At 46.2% G+C, this 17,404-nt stretch overlaps 1 protein-coding gene across 1 annotated transcript in view; it reads right to left on the reverse strand.

Annotated features, from left to right (window-relative positions):
* The window catches only part of LOC117444866 (bromodomain-containing protein 4-like), a 40,389-nt gene extending 22,999 nt beyond the window's left edge, over positions 1–17,390 (reverse strand). The window contains 8 exon segments of the mRNA XM_071202801.1: positions 1,692–1,949; positions 2,999–3,099; positions 4,030–4,256; positions 8,733–8,966; positions 9,449–9,577; positions 13,682–14,056; positions 14,992–15,451; positions 17,278–17,390. Coding sequence (XP_071058902.1) covers positions 1,692–1,949; positions 2,999–3,099; positions 4,030–4,256; positions 8,733–8,966; positions 9,449–9,577; positions 13,682–14,056; positions 14,992–15,451; positions 17,278–17,390 — 1,897 coding nt within the window.
* Between the last annotated feature and the right edge of the window lie 14 nt (positions 17,391–17,404).

Consider the following 17,404-nt stretch of genomic DNA (forward strand, 5'->3'; position numbering starts at 1 on the left):
ACTTGACTCCAGGTGGTCGACAGTCGAGTGCAGTCAGTGAGCAGGGAGCTGGTTATTCTCTCAGACGTGGACTGACTCATCCTGGCCCTGAAACCAGTCCTCTGGTTGAGTGTGGGTTGGGTCAGGGTGTGGTTCCTTGCACTCGGGCTAACGTCCACGCTAGCTGCTACACGCTAGCTGCTACACGCTAGCTAGCGTTGCTACACGCTAGCTGCTACACGCTAGCTGCTACACGCTAGCTGCTACACGCTAGCTGCTACACGCTAGCTGCTACACGCTAGCTGCTACATGCTAGCTGCTACATGCTTTGCATTTAGGTGATACTTTAGGCTTGATGAGCTGCGGCTCTTGTCGACGCTTCCATCCGTCCGTTTTTTAAAACAAAATGTCCCATCCACGGGGCCGACCAAAGCGGTCTCATCAGCTTGTTCGTTCATGTTTGACTATTGATCACCGTGGTTTGTTGTTGTTTGAAGTCCCATGCTGAAGTCATGAACGTTAGTTGGTGCTCCAGTATAATCGTTACGCCTGAAACTCACCCAGTGAGAAACGTTCCGCTGTGCAAAAATAAGTGCATATATACAAATATATAAACAACACGTCTATGAAGTGTTTTGCTCCAAATACCAAACAGACCACCCATTCTAGCCACGCCTCATATCCCTCTGTTTCACTTCCTGTTTCTAAAGTGCTGATTTGGGGATAAAGCTTTCTGATTGGGCCGTGGGTCCACATTTCAGATATGACGTCATATCGGACGCAAATCTGGATCAGCTCCGTTGTTCCCCTGTTTTTAGAGATTTGGGTACGGAGGAAAAGAGAGAGGGTTTATTTCCTGACGCTGCGTGAGTTCCCCGACACAGCGGGGGGGGGACTGGGGACACACCAGGGACACAACGAGGACACAGCGGGGACAACACCGGGGACACAGCGGGGACAAACCGGGGACACATCGGGGACAACACCGGGGACACAGCGGGGACAAACCGGGGACACATCGGGGACACACCTGGGACACAGTGGGGACACACCAAGGACACAGCGGGGACACCAAGGACACAGCGAGGACACACCAGGGACACAAAAAGGTCCCTGCATAATAGGTCCCCTTTAAACTGTAAAAACCTTTGAGTTTTAACTTTAACTTATATGTGTATTCTCTGAGAGTTTCTGTAATGTTCTCATACATTTGGATAATTTCATCTCATTTGCACTTTTATTAAATCAGAATATTTGAATTCTGACTTTTTCGGAATACTTAAAAATATCATTCGTCCCCGGTTTGAGCTTCAGCCTCAGGATCCGTGTGTCTGTGATCCTCTCCAGAAGGGAAGGAGTCATCACATACAGAGACTAGTTCCTGAGCAGTGTCCTTCACATGCTGATATCCAAGAGAGGGAGTCACACCGTCACAAGATGGAGGAACACAGTTCTTCTAGGTAATCAGTCTTTTAAAAAAAAGCTGACTGAAAAATGTCTATGCACACATTATTATTAATAATGTAAATAATAATAATAATTAAAAAAATAAAAATGTTTAATCATCTCCCGGGGGGTGGCAACCTCACTTTGGGAACCCCTGCTCTCGGTCATCACACATCCTGTCATGTACCCGGCTACAGTTGGGATACCTTTCATGTTACTCTCATGCTGGAGGAGGACATTCAGTGAGTAGTGCCGAGTCATCCTACCTGACGTCTTCTTCTTCTTCTTCAGGCAGGTGCACACGTACTTCTCCAGCTCCCGCAGCGTGGACGGCTTCAGCGTCTCGAAGTCGATCTCGATCTCGTCGGGGTTGGAGTTCTTCAGCGACGGCTCTCGGGTCTGGATGATGTGAACGACTCGGCCCAGCTTGTCTCCGGGCAGCTTGTTGATGTCCAGACTCAGCTGCCGCTTCTCCTCGTACGACATCGGCTTCCCCCGCTCCGCCGTGACGGCCCCGAACACATCTGGGGAGGAAACATGGCCGCAATATTATAAATGTGCCCCTTTAATATCTGTTATTATCTCGCAGCCTTACTGGCATCCTTACTAGCATCCTTACTAGCATCCTTATTTGACTATATTTTGTATTATTTTTCTTCAAATAGTTTTCTATGTGTATTTGTTTGTTTGTTTTGCTTTTATGAAAGCACCACGACACCAAGTCAAATTCCTTGTACGTGTAAACCCACCTGGTGATAAACCTGATTCTGATCTCCAGGGCCCAGGAGTTCAACACTTTTAATCCCCATCTGATCAAATCAGATTTGGATTTTGGGGAGTTCAAAACCAAAAAACAGGATTAGGATCACTTTGATATCCGATCAGATCAGGAAATCAAATCCAAGCTTTAATCTGGATCAAAGCTTCAAAACGGGTAGTTCAAACCGACAACACAGGATCCTGATCCTACCAGAGGGGCGGGTCTCCAGTGGATTACCAGAGCAACATGTACTGTACCATTTATTTTAAAATATGTTTCAATTTAAATTAGATGGCAAAGTTTGTTAACTGAAATAATACACAATGTAGCCTTCATGGGAAATACATTTTATTTTTCCATGTTTTGCTCACGTTTGTGGGGGCTGTTTTGTTTTCAACCAAATGTTGATGATAAATGTTTATGCTCATAAAAGTATCACAACAAAGATCGTCAATCACAAATGCAATTTAGATTAAATAAAAAATATCTTCAACAAAAAAAAGGTCCATCATCTGTCATCGCCTTTCAGAAGTAATTGCGGACAATAGAAGTCTCTGCAACGTGGTCTCTTGTCTTCCTTGTGTTATTTTTCATGTCCACTAGATGGCGCTCGGTAGCATTAAAGCACTGATATTCAGGATCTAGTCATCTTGAAAAGTCGTAATCTGGATCAGGCTGATCCTATCCTGAATTGCTTTGAACTCCAGGGACAACATTTGGCCGACTTGTCTGATCAAAATCTGATCGGATCTGATTGAGATGAAAAGTGTTGAACTCCTGGGCCCAGGTGAATAGAGGGGTATTTGGACTCACCCAGTTCATCCTCTGCTTCCAGAGCGGCCGAGGGGACGAGCGGCGTCGGGCCGGGCTGAGCAGCCACGAGCGGGCGACTGTGTTTAACTCCTTCCTTCTTCCTGCAGGGACAAAGGATTACATACGCTCCAGTTATTAGAACATCTGTGAGACACATACAACACAGGAAACAACTAAAGAGACAAAACTCAAGAGGTTCCAAGGGTGTTTCTCAATGTCGAGGAAGGACGCTCCAGAGCCACTATTTCAAGGATGCTACGTCATCGAGTGCCGCCGAAGGACTGTTCCAATGTCCAGGATTCTTGGAATTCTACCGAGGCCGGCATCCTTCGTAGCGAGAAATTTCGAGGCTGCACATGTGTATCCTCTGCGGTCTTAAAATCCCCACAATGCTTTGCACACGGACCAATTTCCAAAATCTTTGGCGGAAATCGCGCTCCATTTAAGGCGGTGCCTCGCATATGACGCACACCTGTTCCCCCATTCTTCATTTTCCGAGGCTAGGAAGGATTCTTGCCTCGCTTCTGAAGGACCTGACTCGGAAGACATGTGCTACCAAGCAAGCGTCCTCGACATTGAGAAACACCCCAAGAGTTCTAAACCTAAATGAACGGCCATCTCCCAGTCTGGATGCTTTTTAATGATTTTATTGTTTCGGTTTCTCTGGAAATGTGTGACTTCAATCCTTCATTTCTTTCAGATTTATTACGTTTTTTTTATCGAGCAAACTGCAATGTTTCCTTATTAAGTATTTCTTGTAATTTGAGGTCTTTAAAGAGAATATGTTGTGTGTCTCTTAATACGTTGTTTTTCTCTTATTACCAGACAATGTTACATTTTATTTATGGCGTTATAACCTAGAAGTTATTTAAAATAGAAATGTACTTCAGTGGATTGTTCTCCCACATGCTAGAGTCCTTCCTCCAAAAGGATGCACTTCTCAGTTCATCTCCTGCTAATTGGGTTGTTATGGTAAAAGTACCGCTTTACCCTCAGAGAGAATATGTATTTCTCCGAGCCCTCCCACCTACCCAGGTTTCTTGCGCTCCTTCTTCAGGACCACGGGCTCTTTGCTGCTCTTGTTTTTCTTGGAGGTCTGAAGCGTCATGGAGGGGGGGGGCTCCAGCGGCTCCTCCATCTTCTTCTTGTGCTTCTTCTCCTTCTCCTTCTTCTTCTCTTTCTCTTTCTCCTTCTCTTTCTTCTTGGGTTTGGGGGGGGGCTGCGAGAGGGCGGCCAGCTGCTCGTGGACCGCCTTCAGCTGCACACACACAGAAAGATATTCAGAACAATAGCAATACAAACACCGTCTCATACGCCCCCTCCCGCTCTACCAGGAACATCGTAGAATTTAGTTTTTCAGAAGTAACTATTTTAATTCCAGAATTCTGAGATTGAAGTCAGAAAAAAACAACAATCCCTTTTGGTCAGATCTCTAAAGAACTAACAAAACGTGGCCTCTTCAGCGATACATGAGTGTAACACGTCACTTCAGGGCGAATATTACGGCCCCGCCCACTTTTAGGGGAAAGCAACGCTATCATTTGAACGGCGGTCGATACAAACTGAAGTTTTTGCCAATCCGATCAGAAATGTAAGGAAACTGTGGATTTTCTGATCTTCAAAGAGCTCGCTCACGACGGCCAGTCAGGCGAACAACTACATGAAATCATTGGAAATCGACGATCGGGCTCCATGTATGGTTAAATTAAAATCAGTGGGCGAGGCCGTAATTTCTCCAGCTGTTCCTCTCGTGAGCGAGGCGGAAAACAATAGTTTTAACATGCCAGAAAGCGGCTGTGTCGTTCATTGCTCCTCAAACATTAAAACAAATCCAGGGTTACGTGTTTCTGGACTTCCTCTACGAAGAAAGGAGCTCCGTGGCTTCAGGCTCGACCGCCATGCACATGACAGCGTTGGTGTCCCCCAAAAGTGGGCGGGGCCGTAAAGTGACGTAGATGTTACTCTCATCTATGGACATCGATCGCCTGCTGCTATATTTAACCATATATCGAGTAGGGTTGCCAGAAACTGACCATGATAAAAAGCGATTATTCGGTTCCACGAGGAGGAACTCTTTTTACCTGCCGCTTTGTTCATCTTTAGTCGCACGTGTGAGGGAGGGGGGGGGTGGGGGTGGGGTCGGTGTGTAGCTGCTGCAGCAGCAGTCTGCTCTGCACGCAGGCTTCCTCCAAGTTTACAGTAAAACAAACTGGTGGTGTGACCAATGGCCATTTACAATTATTAATACTATTACTATTATTAGCATATATATATTTATATATATTTTGGTTGAAACTAAGCCAGAAAAAAAATATATATAAAAAAAATATATAAATAAAATCGATTTTTAAAAATAATATTCGATTATGGAGACTGTAGCGAATATTCGAATAATCGCTGGCATCCCTAATATCGAGCCCGCTCGTCGATTTCCAATGATGTAATGTCATAGAGAGCCGCAGTGACGCGTCCTAAAACCCGGAAGTAAACTCCTTCCGGTTCCTTCGTGAAAAACCAACGCAGTTCCTCCATCGGGTTTAATCAGGTCTGAGGTTGAGACACATTCAAGAGACGGATCACGTTTTGTTCAGCCGGATAATCTCCACGTCTACTTTTATAATGTTGGAATCATAAATCTAATCGCCAGAAGCAACATGCTAACGTTAAAACGAACTACAGCCGGGTCGCTGCTTCCACGCCACGCCGACTTCAGATCCAGATTCAAACACAGATTCTAGATGGAACGAGTTGAAGCGTTTGTCTGAACACTTTGCAGGAGGCCGGGACTGGCTTTCAAGCAGAACAGAAGCTAACTCAGAGGAGTGTTCACGTGTTCGGCGTAATGACGTACAACGGCCTCCACGACTTCTGTAGTCCTGTTCAGCCGCTTGGTAACAACCATCGTCTCTCAGACACGTCCACTCTTCAGGGTCCCTGCTGATGGTTTCATGTCGTAGAACAAATTGATCCGTCTCTTCAACGCGTCTCAACCTCAGACCTTAGTTCAGATATCTTCCAGAACCCTACGGAGAGATCCCATTGCTTTTTGTCGAAGGAACCGGCAGTGGTAAAAATGCCAACTTACTTCCGGGTTTTAGGACGCGTCACTGCGGTTCTCTGTAGTTCGCCTGACCGGCCGTCGTAATCGAGCTCTTTGAAGATCCACAAATCCACGGTTTTCTTACATTTCTGATCGGACTGGCAAAAACGTCAGAGTTTGTATCGACCGCTGTTCAAATGACAGCGTTGTTTTCCCCCAAAAGTGGGCGGGCCGTACTTTTTGCCCGCAGGTGTTGCTCATATCGCATCGTCAAAACAACAACAACCGCATTTCAGGCAATTCTCCTCGATAATGCGTTTTTTAATAAAGATATGAACCCGTAATCGTGTTCTCTCTAGTCTCTTATCTTTAATACATGCATTTTGGTTTTAGTTGTATCGTCTGTTGGTAGCTGTTGTTTGGTGTTCTCACAGTCCGGTTTTTATCATCTAAATGTGTTTCTATGATCAATTATATACAATGTTGTGGGAAATCAAGAGTCCTTAACTTCAAGCAGGTATTTTGGCAAACTGCAATGTTTCCTTATGCATCAGTATTTCTTCTCCTTGTAACGTTCACTCTGAGAGAATATCTTGACTCTAAAACCACATTAATGTCAAAGAATAATACGTCTTTTTACTCTCAAGGCGAGGCACCCCAGGTGGATAGGGTCATTTTTGTAACTTAAAGGTATCAGCTAGAGGTTTCTCCGGGTAATTACTTACAATAAGGCGATTGTTTTTTGTATTACAAGTTTTCTGAAATAGCATGTTGAAATATGCAAATGAGCCATAATGTCACTAAATATGCGCAATCTGAACTTTGGATAAAGCCAGGTTAAACATTCTTGTTTCCTTTTGTAGTCCCGTTAGAGCCAGTATTTTGATTTGATAAGAAAGGCCACCTAATTGTGACGTCTGTAGTCAACGCACTATAAAGGACTACAATTCCCACGGCGCCTGGCTAACGCCACAGCGATGGGCAACCTGTTGAGACGCCGTCGAGGAACAGTTTTTAACCGTACTCGTAACCGTACATACACACCGTACAAGTACCCTTTAAGTTGTGAAGATATAAGCATTATCAAGAAAGATGAGTTGTTTGTTTTATTTGAGTTTTGCCTATTTCTTTTGAATATTGTAAAGGCCTATTTTTCTTTGTTGCATGTCTGGTCTTCTAAACCATCGGAGGCCGAGCAACACTTCGAACTGTGAGTACTTTAAGGAAAGAAACGAGTTAGAGCTGTCTGTTTAAGGCGTCTAGTGGCTTGGGGGAAAAGCAAGGAAGGACGCCACGACAGGCAGATCAGAATCTAAAGTTTCTACAGAAGGGATTTTGGATATCTCTTTCTATCACTCCATAAATCAGAAAATACTGCCGTAAAACATCAATTTTCGCCATGTCTTTAGGTATAACATGTTATATAGTTCAGGCTATGAATGATATATGAACAAACCTTTCTGTAAAAACCTTCAGCATATTGATAGGAGTAAAACTGGAAGGTTTGGTGCATGTAAGTGCGACTGAAGTTGACTTTTCAGTAGCCGTGTCTCGCCTTAAATGTGTTTCTTTTATTCCCGGAGAATGTTCGGCTTTATAAACTTTAATTTATTTTAAATACAAATGTACTTTATGCCCCGGCCACACGAGGACGAAAACGGTCGTTTGCGTTACTGTTTAGTGTCGTATAGACCGTTCGGCCACACGAGGACGACCGAATACGGCCACACGAGGACGACCGAATACGGCACTAAACGACTGTGGAAACGATAACGGGTCCCAAGGTGGATAGAACGGCATACGCAACGCTCAGGGGGGTCCAACGGCTCCGTGTGTACGCCCTATACGGGCATGTTCTGATAATGATGAGGCAATAGCCCCGCCTCTCCCCACCTCTGCTGCTCACCCCCACGTCAAAGTGAACTGCACACTGAATTCAGATTATTTATCTTTCTCTCGATGTGGACCTAAACGCGAGTGAAGTCTAATCTGACAGGACGGAGACTCCTCTCAAACTAAACTAGTTATAAATATGTTTATTCTTACTGTCGGCCGGGTCACTGATTGCTGGACCAGCTGCTGCATGAGACAGACGCTGACGCTGTCCGAAGAGAGGGAGGAAAAGAGAGGCTCCGTGTGTTTTATTATTATAATATATAGAGTCGTTATTCATTTGTTTTAAAGCCCAATAAATAACAAAGAAGACCTTTGACCGGCACTTTTATCATTTTGTCGGAAGATTTAAACTTTAATACACGCTGACTGGCGAAAAACTCTGCCCGGTTCCCTCGGCCCCCACCGCGGAGAGTAAACAGAAGGGCAACCATGACAACCATGCTTCTTCTGCTTTGTGGAGGGAGTTACAGCGCCACCTACAGGCTCCTGCATGTACTGCAGCTCCTCCAGCGGCTGGAGCTAAACGGAGCGTCTCGTGTGGACGGACACTATCCGGTGAATATTGCGTGTGGACGGAAGCTTGTTTGCGTTTGCATTAATCCTATGCGTTTAGCCGTTTCCGTCCTCGTGTGGCCGGGGCATTAGTTAATCTTTCAATCACAATCTCGAGAGTTCTTCCTCCTAAAGGAAACACATGTAGGTCCTCATTTTGTAGGAAATCTGCAAAACTAAAAACACAACACAGGAATTAAAACACATCTTCCTATTTCTATCCTATTGTAATCTCACCACTCTGACCTGTTCCTGTAACTCGACCAATCGGTGCTCCCGCTCGTGGTCCGAGTCTCCGCCCGACGACTCGGAGGAGCTGGGGCTGGAGTCCTCGGAGGCGGCGGGAGGGGGCGGGGCTTGTCGTATGGAGGGGGCGGGGTGCAGAGCGGAGGAGGGGGCGGGGTGCAGAGCGGAGGAGGGGGTTGGGGTCCGGTCCTCGGGCTCGTCCGGCATCTTAGCGAAACGCATCTCAAACACGTCCTGAGGGAGGAGAGGCAGGGCTGCACATCCGTACTTCAACTTGTACATTTATTTAATGCTATTTTATTTCTATTGAGATTTTGGAATGTTTACTTCCTGTCTTTTCATTTGTATTGTGCAATGCCTTGCCTTTATGCTGCGGTCACACACACATTCCCCAACACGGGATCAATAAAGTGCTTCTGATCTCACTGCGAGACTCAGCTGATCTGGACTTCCTGCCGTGCAGAACACACTCTCTGCACTCATCGTTGTTTATATAAGAATATAAAATAAGAAGCGAAGTCAGGAGTCTGACGTTAGTCTCAGAACCACATGCGTTTTTACAATAAACACTTTTGGTCAGATCTCTGAAATAAATAAAACGTTTGTAATTCTGAATTCAGATTTCAAACTCAGAATTCTTTAAACTCAGAACATGTGGCCCCGATCCTCTCCCGTACAGATTTCACGATGCGTTTTGCACACCACCCGCTCCTCACCTGTAGTTTTCGGGCCATGTTGACCACGTCGTGGTCGGGGGGGTTGTACTTGTAGCAGTTGGAGAACATCACCCGGACGTCCGCAGCGAACTCCGGAGCGCCTCGGTACTGCCGGCCGTCAAGCTTTTTCTGTCTCACACACACACACACACACACACACACACACACACACACACACACACACACACACACACACACACACACACACACACACACACACACACACACACACACACACACACACACACACACACACACACACACACACACACACACACACACACCACACACACACACACACACACACACACACACACACACACACACACACACACACACACACACAATTTACATTTACATCACAGAAGCTGCTGAAGAAACACAGGAGACTGTTTCCATTCAATCAACTGAGACTACAGGGGGGGTGTTAGTACTAGTACTGCAGTATGCAAGTACTCTTTAGTACTTGTACACAGTGTGTAGTACTCTGTAGTACTGACCTTCACAGTGCTCAGGTCCATGGGGTGTTAGTACTAGTACTGCAGTATGCAAGTACTCTTTAGTACTTGTACACAGTGTGTAGTACTCTGTAGTACTGACCTTCACAGTGCTCAGGTCCATGGGGTGTGAGTACTTGTACTGCAGTATGTGAGTACTCTGTAGTACTTGTACACAGTGTGTAGTACTCTGTAGTACTGACCTTCACAGTGCTCAGGTCCATGGGGTGTTAGTACTAGTACTGCAGTATGCAAGTACTCTTTAGTACTTGTACACAGTGTGTAGTACTCTGTAGTACTGACCTTCACAGTGCTCAGGTCCATGGGGTGTGAGTACTTGTACTGCAGTATGTGAGTACTCTGTAGTACTTGTACACAGTGTGTAGTACTCTGTAGTACTGACCTTCACAGTGCTCAGGTCCATGGGGTGTTAGTACTAGTACTGCAGTATGCAAGTACTCTTTAGTACTTGTACACAGTGTGTAGTACTCTGTAGTACTGACCTTCACAGTGCTCAGGTCCATGAGGTGTGAGTACTTGTACTGCAGTATGTGAGTACTCTGTAGTACTTGTACACAGTGTGTAGTACTCTGTAGTACTGACCTTCACAGTGCTCAGGTCCATGGGGTGTTAGTACTAGTACTGCAGTATGCAAGTACTCTTTAGTACTTGTACACAGTGTGTAGTACTCTGTAGTACTGACCTTCACAGTGCTCAGGTCCATGGGGTGTTAGTACTAGTACTGCAGTATGCAAGTACTCTGTAGTACTGACCTTCACAGTGCTCAGGTCCATGGGGTGTTAGTACTAGTACTGCAGTATGCAAGTACTCTTTAGTACTTGTACACAGTGTGTAGTACTCTGTAGTACTGACCTTCACAGTGCTCAGGTCCATGGGGTGTGAGTACGTGTACTGCAGTATGGGAGTACTCTGTAGTACTTGTACACAGTGTGTAGTACTCTGTAGTACTGACCTTCACAGTGCTCAGGTCCATGAGGTGTGAGTACTTGTACTGCAGTATGTGAGTACTCTGTAGTACTTGTACACAGTGTGTAGTACTCTGTAGTACTGACCTTCACAGTGCTCAGGTCCATGGGGTGTGAGTACTCTGTAGTACTTGTACACAGTGTGTAGTACTCTGTAGTACTGACCTTCACAGTGCTCAGGTCCATGGGGTGTGAGTACTTGTACTGCAGTATGTGAGTACTCTGTAGTACTTGTACACAGTGTGTAGTACTCTGTAGTACTGACCTTCACAGTGCTCAGGTCCATGGGATGTGAGTACTCTGTAGTACTTGTACACAGTGTGTAGTACTCTGTAGTACTGACCTTCACAGTGCTCAGGTCCATGGGGTGTGAGTACTCTGTAGTACTTGTACACAGTGTGTAGTACTCTGTAGTACTGACCTTCACAGTGCTCAGGTCCATGGGATGTGAGTACTCTGTAGTACTTGTACACAGTGTGTAGTACTCTGTAGTACTGACCTTCACAGTGCTCAGGTCCATGGGGTGTGAGTACTTGTACTGCAGTATGTGAGTACTCTGTAGTACTTGTACACAGTGTGTAGTACTCTGTAGTACTGACCTTCACAGTGCTCAGGTCCATGGGGTGTCAGTACTAGTACTGCAGTATGCAAGTACTCTTTAGTACTTGTACACAGTGTGTAGTACTCTGTAGTACTGACCTTCACAGTGCTCAGGTCCATGGGGTGTGAGTACTTGTACTGCAGTATGTGAGTACTCTGTAGTACTTGTACACAGTGTGTAGTACTCTGTAGTACTGACCTTCACAGTGCTCAGGTCCATGGGGTGTGAGTACTTGTACTGCAGTATGTGAGTACTCTGTAGTACTTGTACACAGTGTGTAGTACTCTGTAGTACTGACCTTCACAGTGCTCAGGTCCATGGGGTGTTAGTACTAGTACTGCAGTATGCAAGTACTCTTTAGTACTTGTACACAGTGTGTAGTACTCTGTAGTACTGACCTTCACAGTGCTCAGGTCCATGGGGTGTTAGTACTAGTACTGCAGTATGCAAGTACTCTGTAGTACTTGTACACAGTGTGTAGTACTCTGTAGTACTGACCTTCACAGTGCTCAGGTCCATGGGGTGTTAGTACTAGTACTGCAGTATGCAAGTACTCTTTAGTACTTGTACACAGTGTGTAGTACTCTGTAGTACTGACCTTCACAGTGCTCAGGTCCATGGGGTGTGAGTACGTGTACTGCAGTATGTGAGTACTCTGTAGTACTTGTACACAGTGTGTAGTACTCTGTAGTACTGACCTTCACAGTGCTCAGGTCCATGGGGTGTGAGTACGTGTACTGCAGTATGTGAGTACTCTGTAGTACTTGTACACAGTGTGTAGTACTCTGTAGTACTGACCTTCACAGTGCTCAGGTCCATGAGGTGTGAGTACTTGTACTGCAGTATGTGAGTACTCTGTAGTACTTGTACACAGTGTGTAGTACTCTGTAGTACTGAACCTTCACAGTGCTCAGGTCCATGAGGTGTGAGTACGTGTTACTGCAGTATGTGAGTACTCTGTAGTACTTGTACACAGTGTGTAGTACTCTGTAGTACTGACCCTTCAACAGTGCTCAGGTCCATGGGGTGTGAGTACGTGTACTGCAGTATGTGAGTACTCTGTAGTACTTGTACACAGTGTGTAGTACTCTGTAGTACTGACCTTCACAGTGCTCAGGTCCATGGGGTGTGAGTACTCTGTAGTACTTGTACACAGTGTGTAGTACTCTGTAGTACTGACCTTCACAGTGCTCAGGGTCCATGGGGTGTTAGTACTAGTACTGCAGTATGCAAGTACTCTTTAGTACTTGTACACAGTGTGTAGTACTCTGTAGTACTGACCTTCACAGTGCTCAGGTCCATGGGATGTGAGTACTCTGTAGTACTTGTACACAGGGTGTAGTACTCTGTAGTACTGACCTTCACAGTGCTCAGGTCCATGGGGTGTGAGTACTCTGTAGTACTTGTACACAGTGTGTAGTACTCTGTAGTACTGACCTTCACAGTGCTCAGGTCCATGGGATGTGAGTACTCTGTAGTACTTGTACACAGTGTGTAGTACTCTGTAGTACTGACCTTCACAGTGCTCAGGTCCATGAGGTGTGAGTACTTGTACTGCAGTATGTGAGTACTCTGTAGTACTTGTACACAGTGTGTAGTACTCTGTAGTACTGACCTTCACAGTGCTCAGGTCCATGGGGTGTGAGTACTTGTACTGCAGTATGTGAGTACTCTGTAGTACTTGTACACAGTGTGTAGTACTCTGTAGTACTGACCTTCACAGTGCTCAGGTCCATGGGGTGTTAGTACTAGTACTGCAGTATGCAAGTACTCTTTAGTACTTGTACACAGTGTGTAGTACTCTGTAGTACTGACCTTCACAGTGCTCAGGTCCATGGGATGTGAGTACTCTGTAGTACTTGTACACAGTGTGTAGTACTCTGTAGTACTGACCTTCACAGTGCTCAGGTCCATGGGGTGTGAGTACTCTGTAGTACTTGTACACAGTGTGTAGTACTCTGTAGTACTGACCTTCACAGTGCTCAGGTCCATGGGATGTGAGTACTCTGTAGTACTTGTACACAGTGTGTAGTACTCTGTAGTACTGACCTTCACAGTGCTCAGGTCCATGGGGTGTGAGTACTTGTACTGCAGTATGTGAGTACTCTGTAGTACTTGTACACAGTGTGTAGTACTCTGTAGTACTGACCTTCACAGTGCTCAGGTCCATGGGGTGCTTGATGATGTCGTGGTAGTCGTGCAGCCCCAGCGCTCGGGCGTCGACCGGCTTGTAGAAGGGCCAGGCGTATCCGATGTGTTTCTTAGAGAGCAGTTCTTTGAGGACTCTGTTACAGGACCTCATCTGCTCCTGCCTGCTCAGAGCCCCGCCCCCCCCGACACCCCCCCCCAGCAGCGCCCCCCCGCCCGGGTGCAGCTGGGAGTCCGGCTGAGACGCCTCCTTCCTGGGCGTCTTGGCCGGGCGGATGCTGTCGCGCCGCGGCCGGGCGTCGGCGGGCGAGGACTCGCTGAGCTGGTCGTTGGCGGGAGTCGTGGTGTCGGCTTTCCTTTTCTGACTCTTCCTCTGCTGCCGGACGGAGGGGGAGTTTAGGAGAGGGGTTAGTGGAGAGGCAGCTTTATAGAGTCACACTCATCTCAGACACTAGCCGCGTTCACACCGCGTACTTTGCAGTACTTAGTGCCCTGGGGTACTTAGTGCCGGCACTAATTACCCCAGGGCACTAAGTACCAATCGTGTTCACACCAGAGTACTTTTCCCTGAGGGAAGGTTCTTCTTCTGCTTGGGGTTTACTGGCAGACCACAAACCACTTCACGGCGTATACTGCCACCCGGAGTCCCCGGCCGGAAGTCCCCGGAGTTGGGGAAGGCTTCAGTAGAAGCTGCTGGGAGTCCCAGCAGCTTCTACTGAAGCCTTCCGAGTAAATCGCCAGAACGCCGACACCTCCTCATCTCCACCGCTCCCATGTTTTATTTTGTGTTGCCATAAGTTAGTTGCGCGGGGCTAATGCTAATGCTAATAATGCTAATGCCAGCAAATACAATGGCGGCTTCACAAAACGTTTACGAGTTTTACGGGGCGTGGTTTGCAATTCTCCCAGCCAATCAGAACTGGGGCACTTTTTCCCCCCAGGAGAGTACCACCTCTCAGCAGGCACTAAACATGGGGGTAAAAGTTCTCGGCACTCAGTACTCTTTTTGGTGTGAACGCAACATAAGGGGTACTAACGGAACTAAAGGGGAAAAGTATGGCAAAAGTACTCCGGTGTGAACGCAGCTAAAGATGTTCATTCAAAAGAAAGTCATTGAGAATTTACTTTAAAAAATATATATAATTGACTTAGACCTGATTTTAAAAAGTGACATAGATCTAACTTTCAAAATAAAAGCGACTAAAACTGGAATAACCATTTGCTCTATTCTCATATAATATGTTAATGTATACTAACATTTCAAAATAAAAGCATGTATCATCCTTAACAGATAAAGTTTCCTCTGCTTACCTTGATGAGGGCGGGGGGGCTCTGCAGCATGGAGGGGAGGCCGGGGTGCATCAGGACTGGGGGGGCAGGGAGTGAGGCCCTGGGGGGGGGCGTCAGCTGACAGGGGGAAGGCGGGGGGTCCCAGTGAGAGTGGGGGAAGGGGGGTCCCAGGTAGAGGGGGGGAAGGGGGGGTCCCAGGTGAGAGGGGGGGAAGGGGGGGTCCCAGGTGAGAGGGGGGGGGAAGGGGGGTCCCAGGTGAGAGGGGGGGGAAAGGGGGTCCCAGGTGAGAGGGGGGGGAAAGGGGGTCCCAGGTGAGAGGGGGGGGTGGGAGGGATACGAGGGAGCTGGGGGGGGGAGGACAAGCTGGAGGAGGGGGCCCTGAGGGGGGGGCGCTGCTCGAGGCGTGGTGGGGGGGGGAGGAGAAACCCCCCCGAGTGTGGGGGGTGGAGAAGGGGGAGGAGGAGTCCTGGCCCGAGTCAGACTTGGAGATCACACCTGGAAGAAAAATATTAAATACGGTTTTAGAAAAAATACCAACTTTCAACAAATCAGATAAACTGCCTTTGGATTAAGAGCGACATGAAGAACTGCCTTCAAAATAAAAGCCATGAAGAACAGCCTTCAAAATAAAAGCCATGAAGAACAGCCTTCAAAATAAAAGCCATGAAGAACTGCCTTCAAAATAAAAGCCATGAAGAACAGCCTTCAAAATAAAAGCCATGAAGAACAGCCTTCAAAATAAAAGCCATGAAGAACTGACTTCAAATAAAAGCCATGAAGAACAGCCTTCAAAATAAAGCCATGAAGAACAGCCTTCAAAATAAAAGCCATGAAGAACAGACTTCAAAATAAAAGCCAAAAAGAACTGACTTCAAAATAAAGCCATGAAGAACTGCCTTCAAAATAAAGCCACGGGGGTTCTGACTTTATTGATCCCCACAAACACAAGCCGCAGCTTTGCTATCATTGCAGTTTAGTTGTGTTTATATCCTACATTAGATTTGTAAATAATGCTTCACCGAACACAGGAAGGGGCTTGGCTCGCTACAAATAAAGACGGCTCATTTGAATTCTCCCCAAATATATCGAGGCTGAACCTGAACGTTCAGCTCGGGGGCCCCCTAGTGGCCGCGGGGGCCCTATGCATCTGAACGGCCCTGCTTGGTATCAATCACCACTAAATAAGTACCAAGATATTATTCACCATCGCCCCGCCCTCCTGGTGATAACCTGTTTGATAATGGGACCATAAGCCTGAAGCTGTTGTTCTGAGACAGGTGGCGTTAACGGAGAGGTGAGCCGGTGCAGAGGAACTGAATGTTCCAGTTCAGCAGGTCAGGTGAGTCAGAAACAACCAGAACAGCTGGATTAAACCCACATTCAAACAACACCCTGAGCACGACCAACTCCCTTTACCCTGAAGGAAAAAAAAAAATGTTTTTCTCTCATGCCTCAAATGAAAACGATTTCAAAATAAAAAGCATACAAGCACTGACTTTAATATAAAAGTGACCAAGAATTGATTTCAAAATAAAAGTCAGAAAGAAAATGCCTTCATAAAAACAAGGGACCGAAACGGATTTCAAAATGAAACTCACCAAGAACTGACTCCATAATAAACGTGACCCAGAACGGATTTCAAAATAAAACTCACCAAGAACTGACTCCATAATAAACGTGACCAGAACGGATTTCAAAATAAAACTCACCAAGAAACTGACTCCATAATAAACGTGACCCAGAAAGGATTTCAAAATAAAAGTCACCAAGAACTGACTCCATAATAAACGTGACCCAGAACGGATTTCAAAATAAAACTCACCAAGAACTGACTCCATAATAAACGTGACCCAGAAAGGATTTCAAAATAAAAGTCACCAAGAACTGACTCCATAATAAACGTGACCAAGAACGGATTTCAAAATAAAAGTCACAAAGAACTGCCTACATAAAAATAAGGGACCAAGAACGAATTTCAAAATAAAACTCACCAAGGACTGACTCCATAATAAACGTGACCAAGAACGGATTTCAAAATAAAACTCACCAAGAACTGACTCCATAATAAACGTGACCCAGAAAGGATTTCAAAATAAAAGTCACAAAGACATGCCTTCATAAAAATAAGGGACCAAGAACGGATTTCAAAATAAAAGTTACCAAAGACCATATTCAAAACGAACCCTTTCCCACAGCAGTGAAAGAGAAAGGCGATTTGAGACGAGTCCCTCTGGACAGAAGCGTCTAACGTGCTACGAACAATCATTTGACAGATCACCTGTACATCCTGTAAAGTGAAACTCTCACCTGGCTCCCGGCGGCCCCCCCCGACGACCCTTCGTAACCAAGGCGATCTCCTTCTCCTCCTGCGGCATCTCTGTGATCTTGTGCAGAAAAACTTTCTCCAGAGCCTCCGCCATCAGGACGATTCATC

Source organism: Pseudochaenichthys georgianus, unplaced genomic scaffold (assembly GCF_902827115.2).
Source record: "Pseudochaenichthys georgianus unplaced genomic scaffold, fPseGeo1.2 scaffold_967_arrow_ctg1, whole genome shotgun sequence".
NCBI classification, from domain to species: domain Eukaryota; kingdom Metazoa; phylum Chordata; class Actinopteri; order Perciformes; family Channichthyidae; genus Pseudochaenichthys; species Pseudochaenichthys georgianus.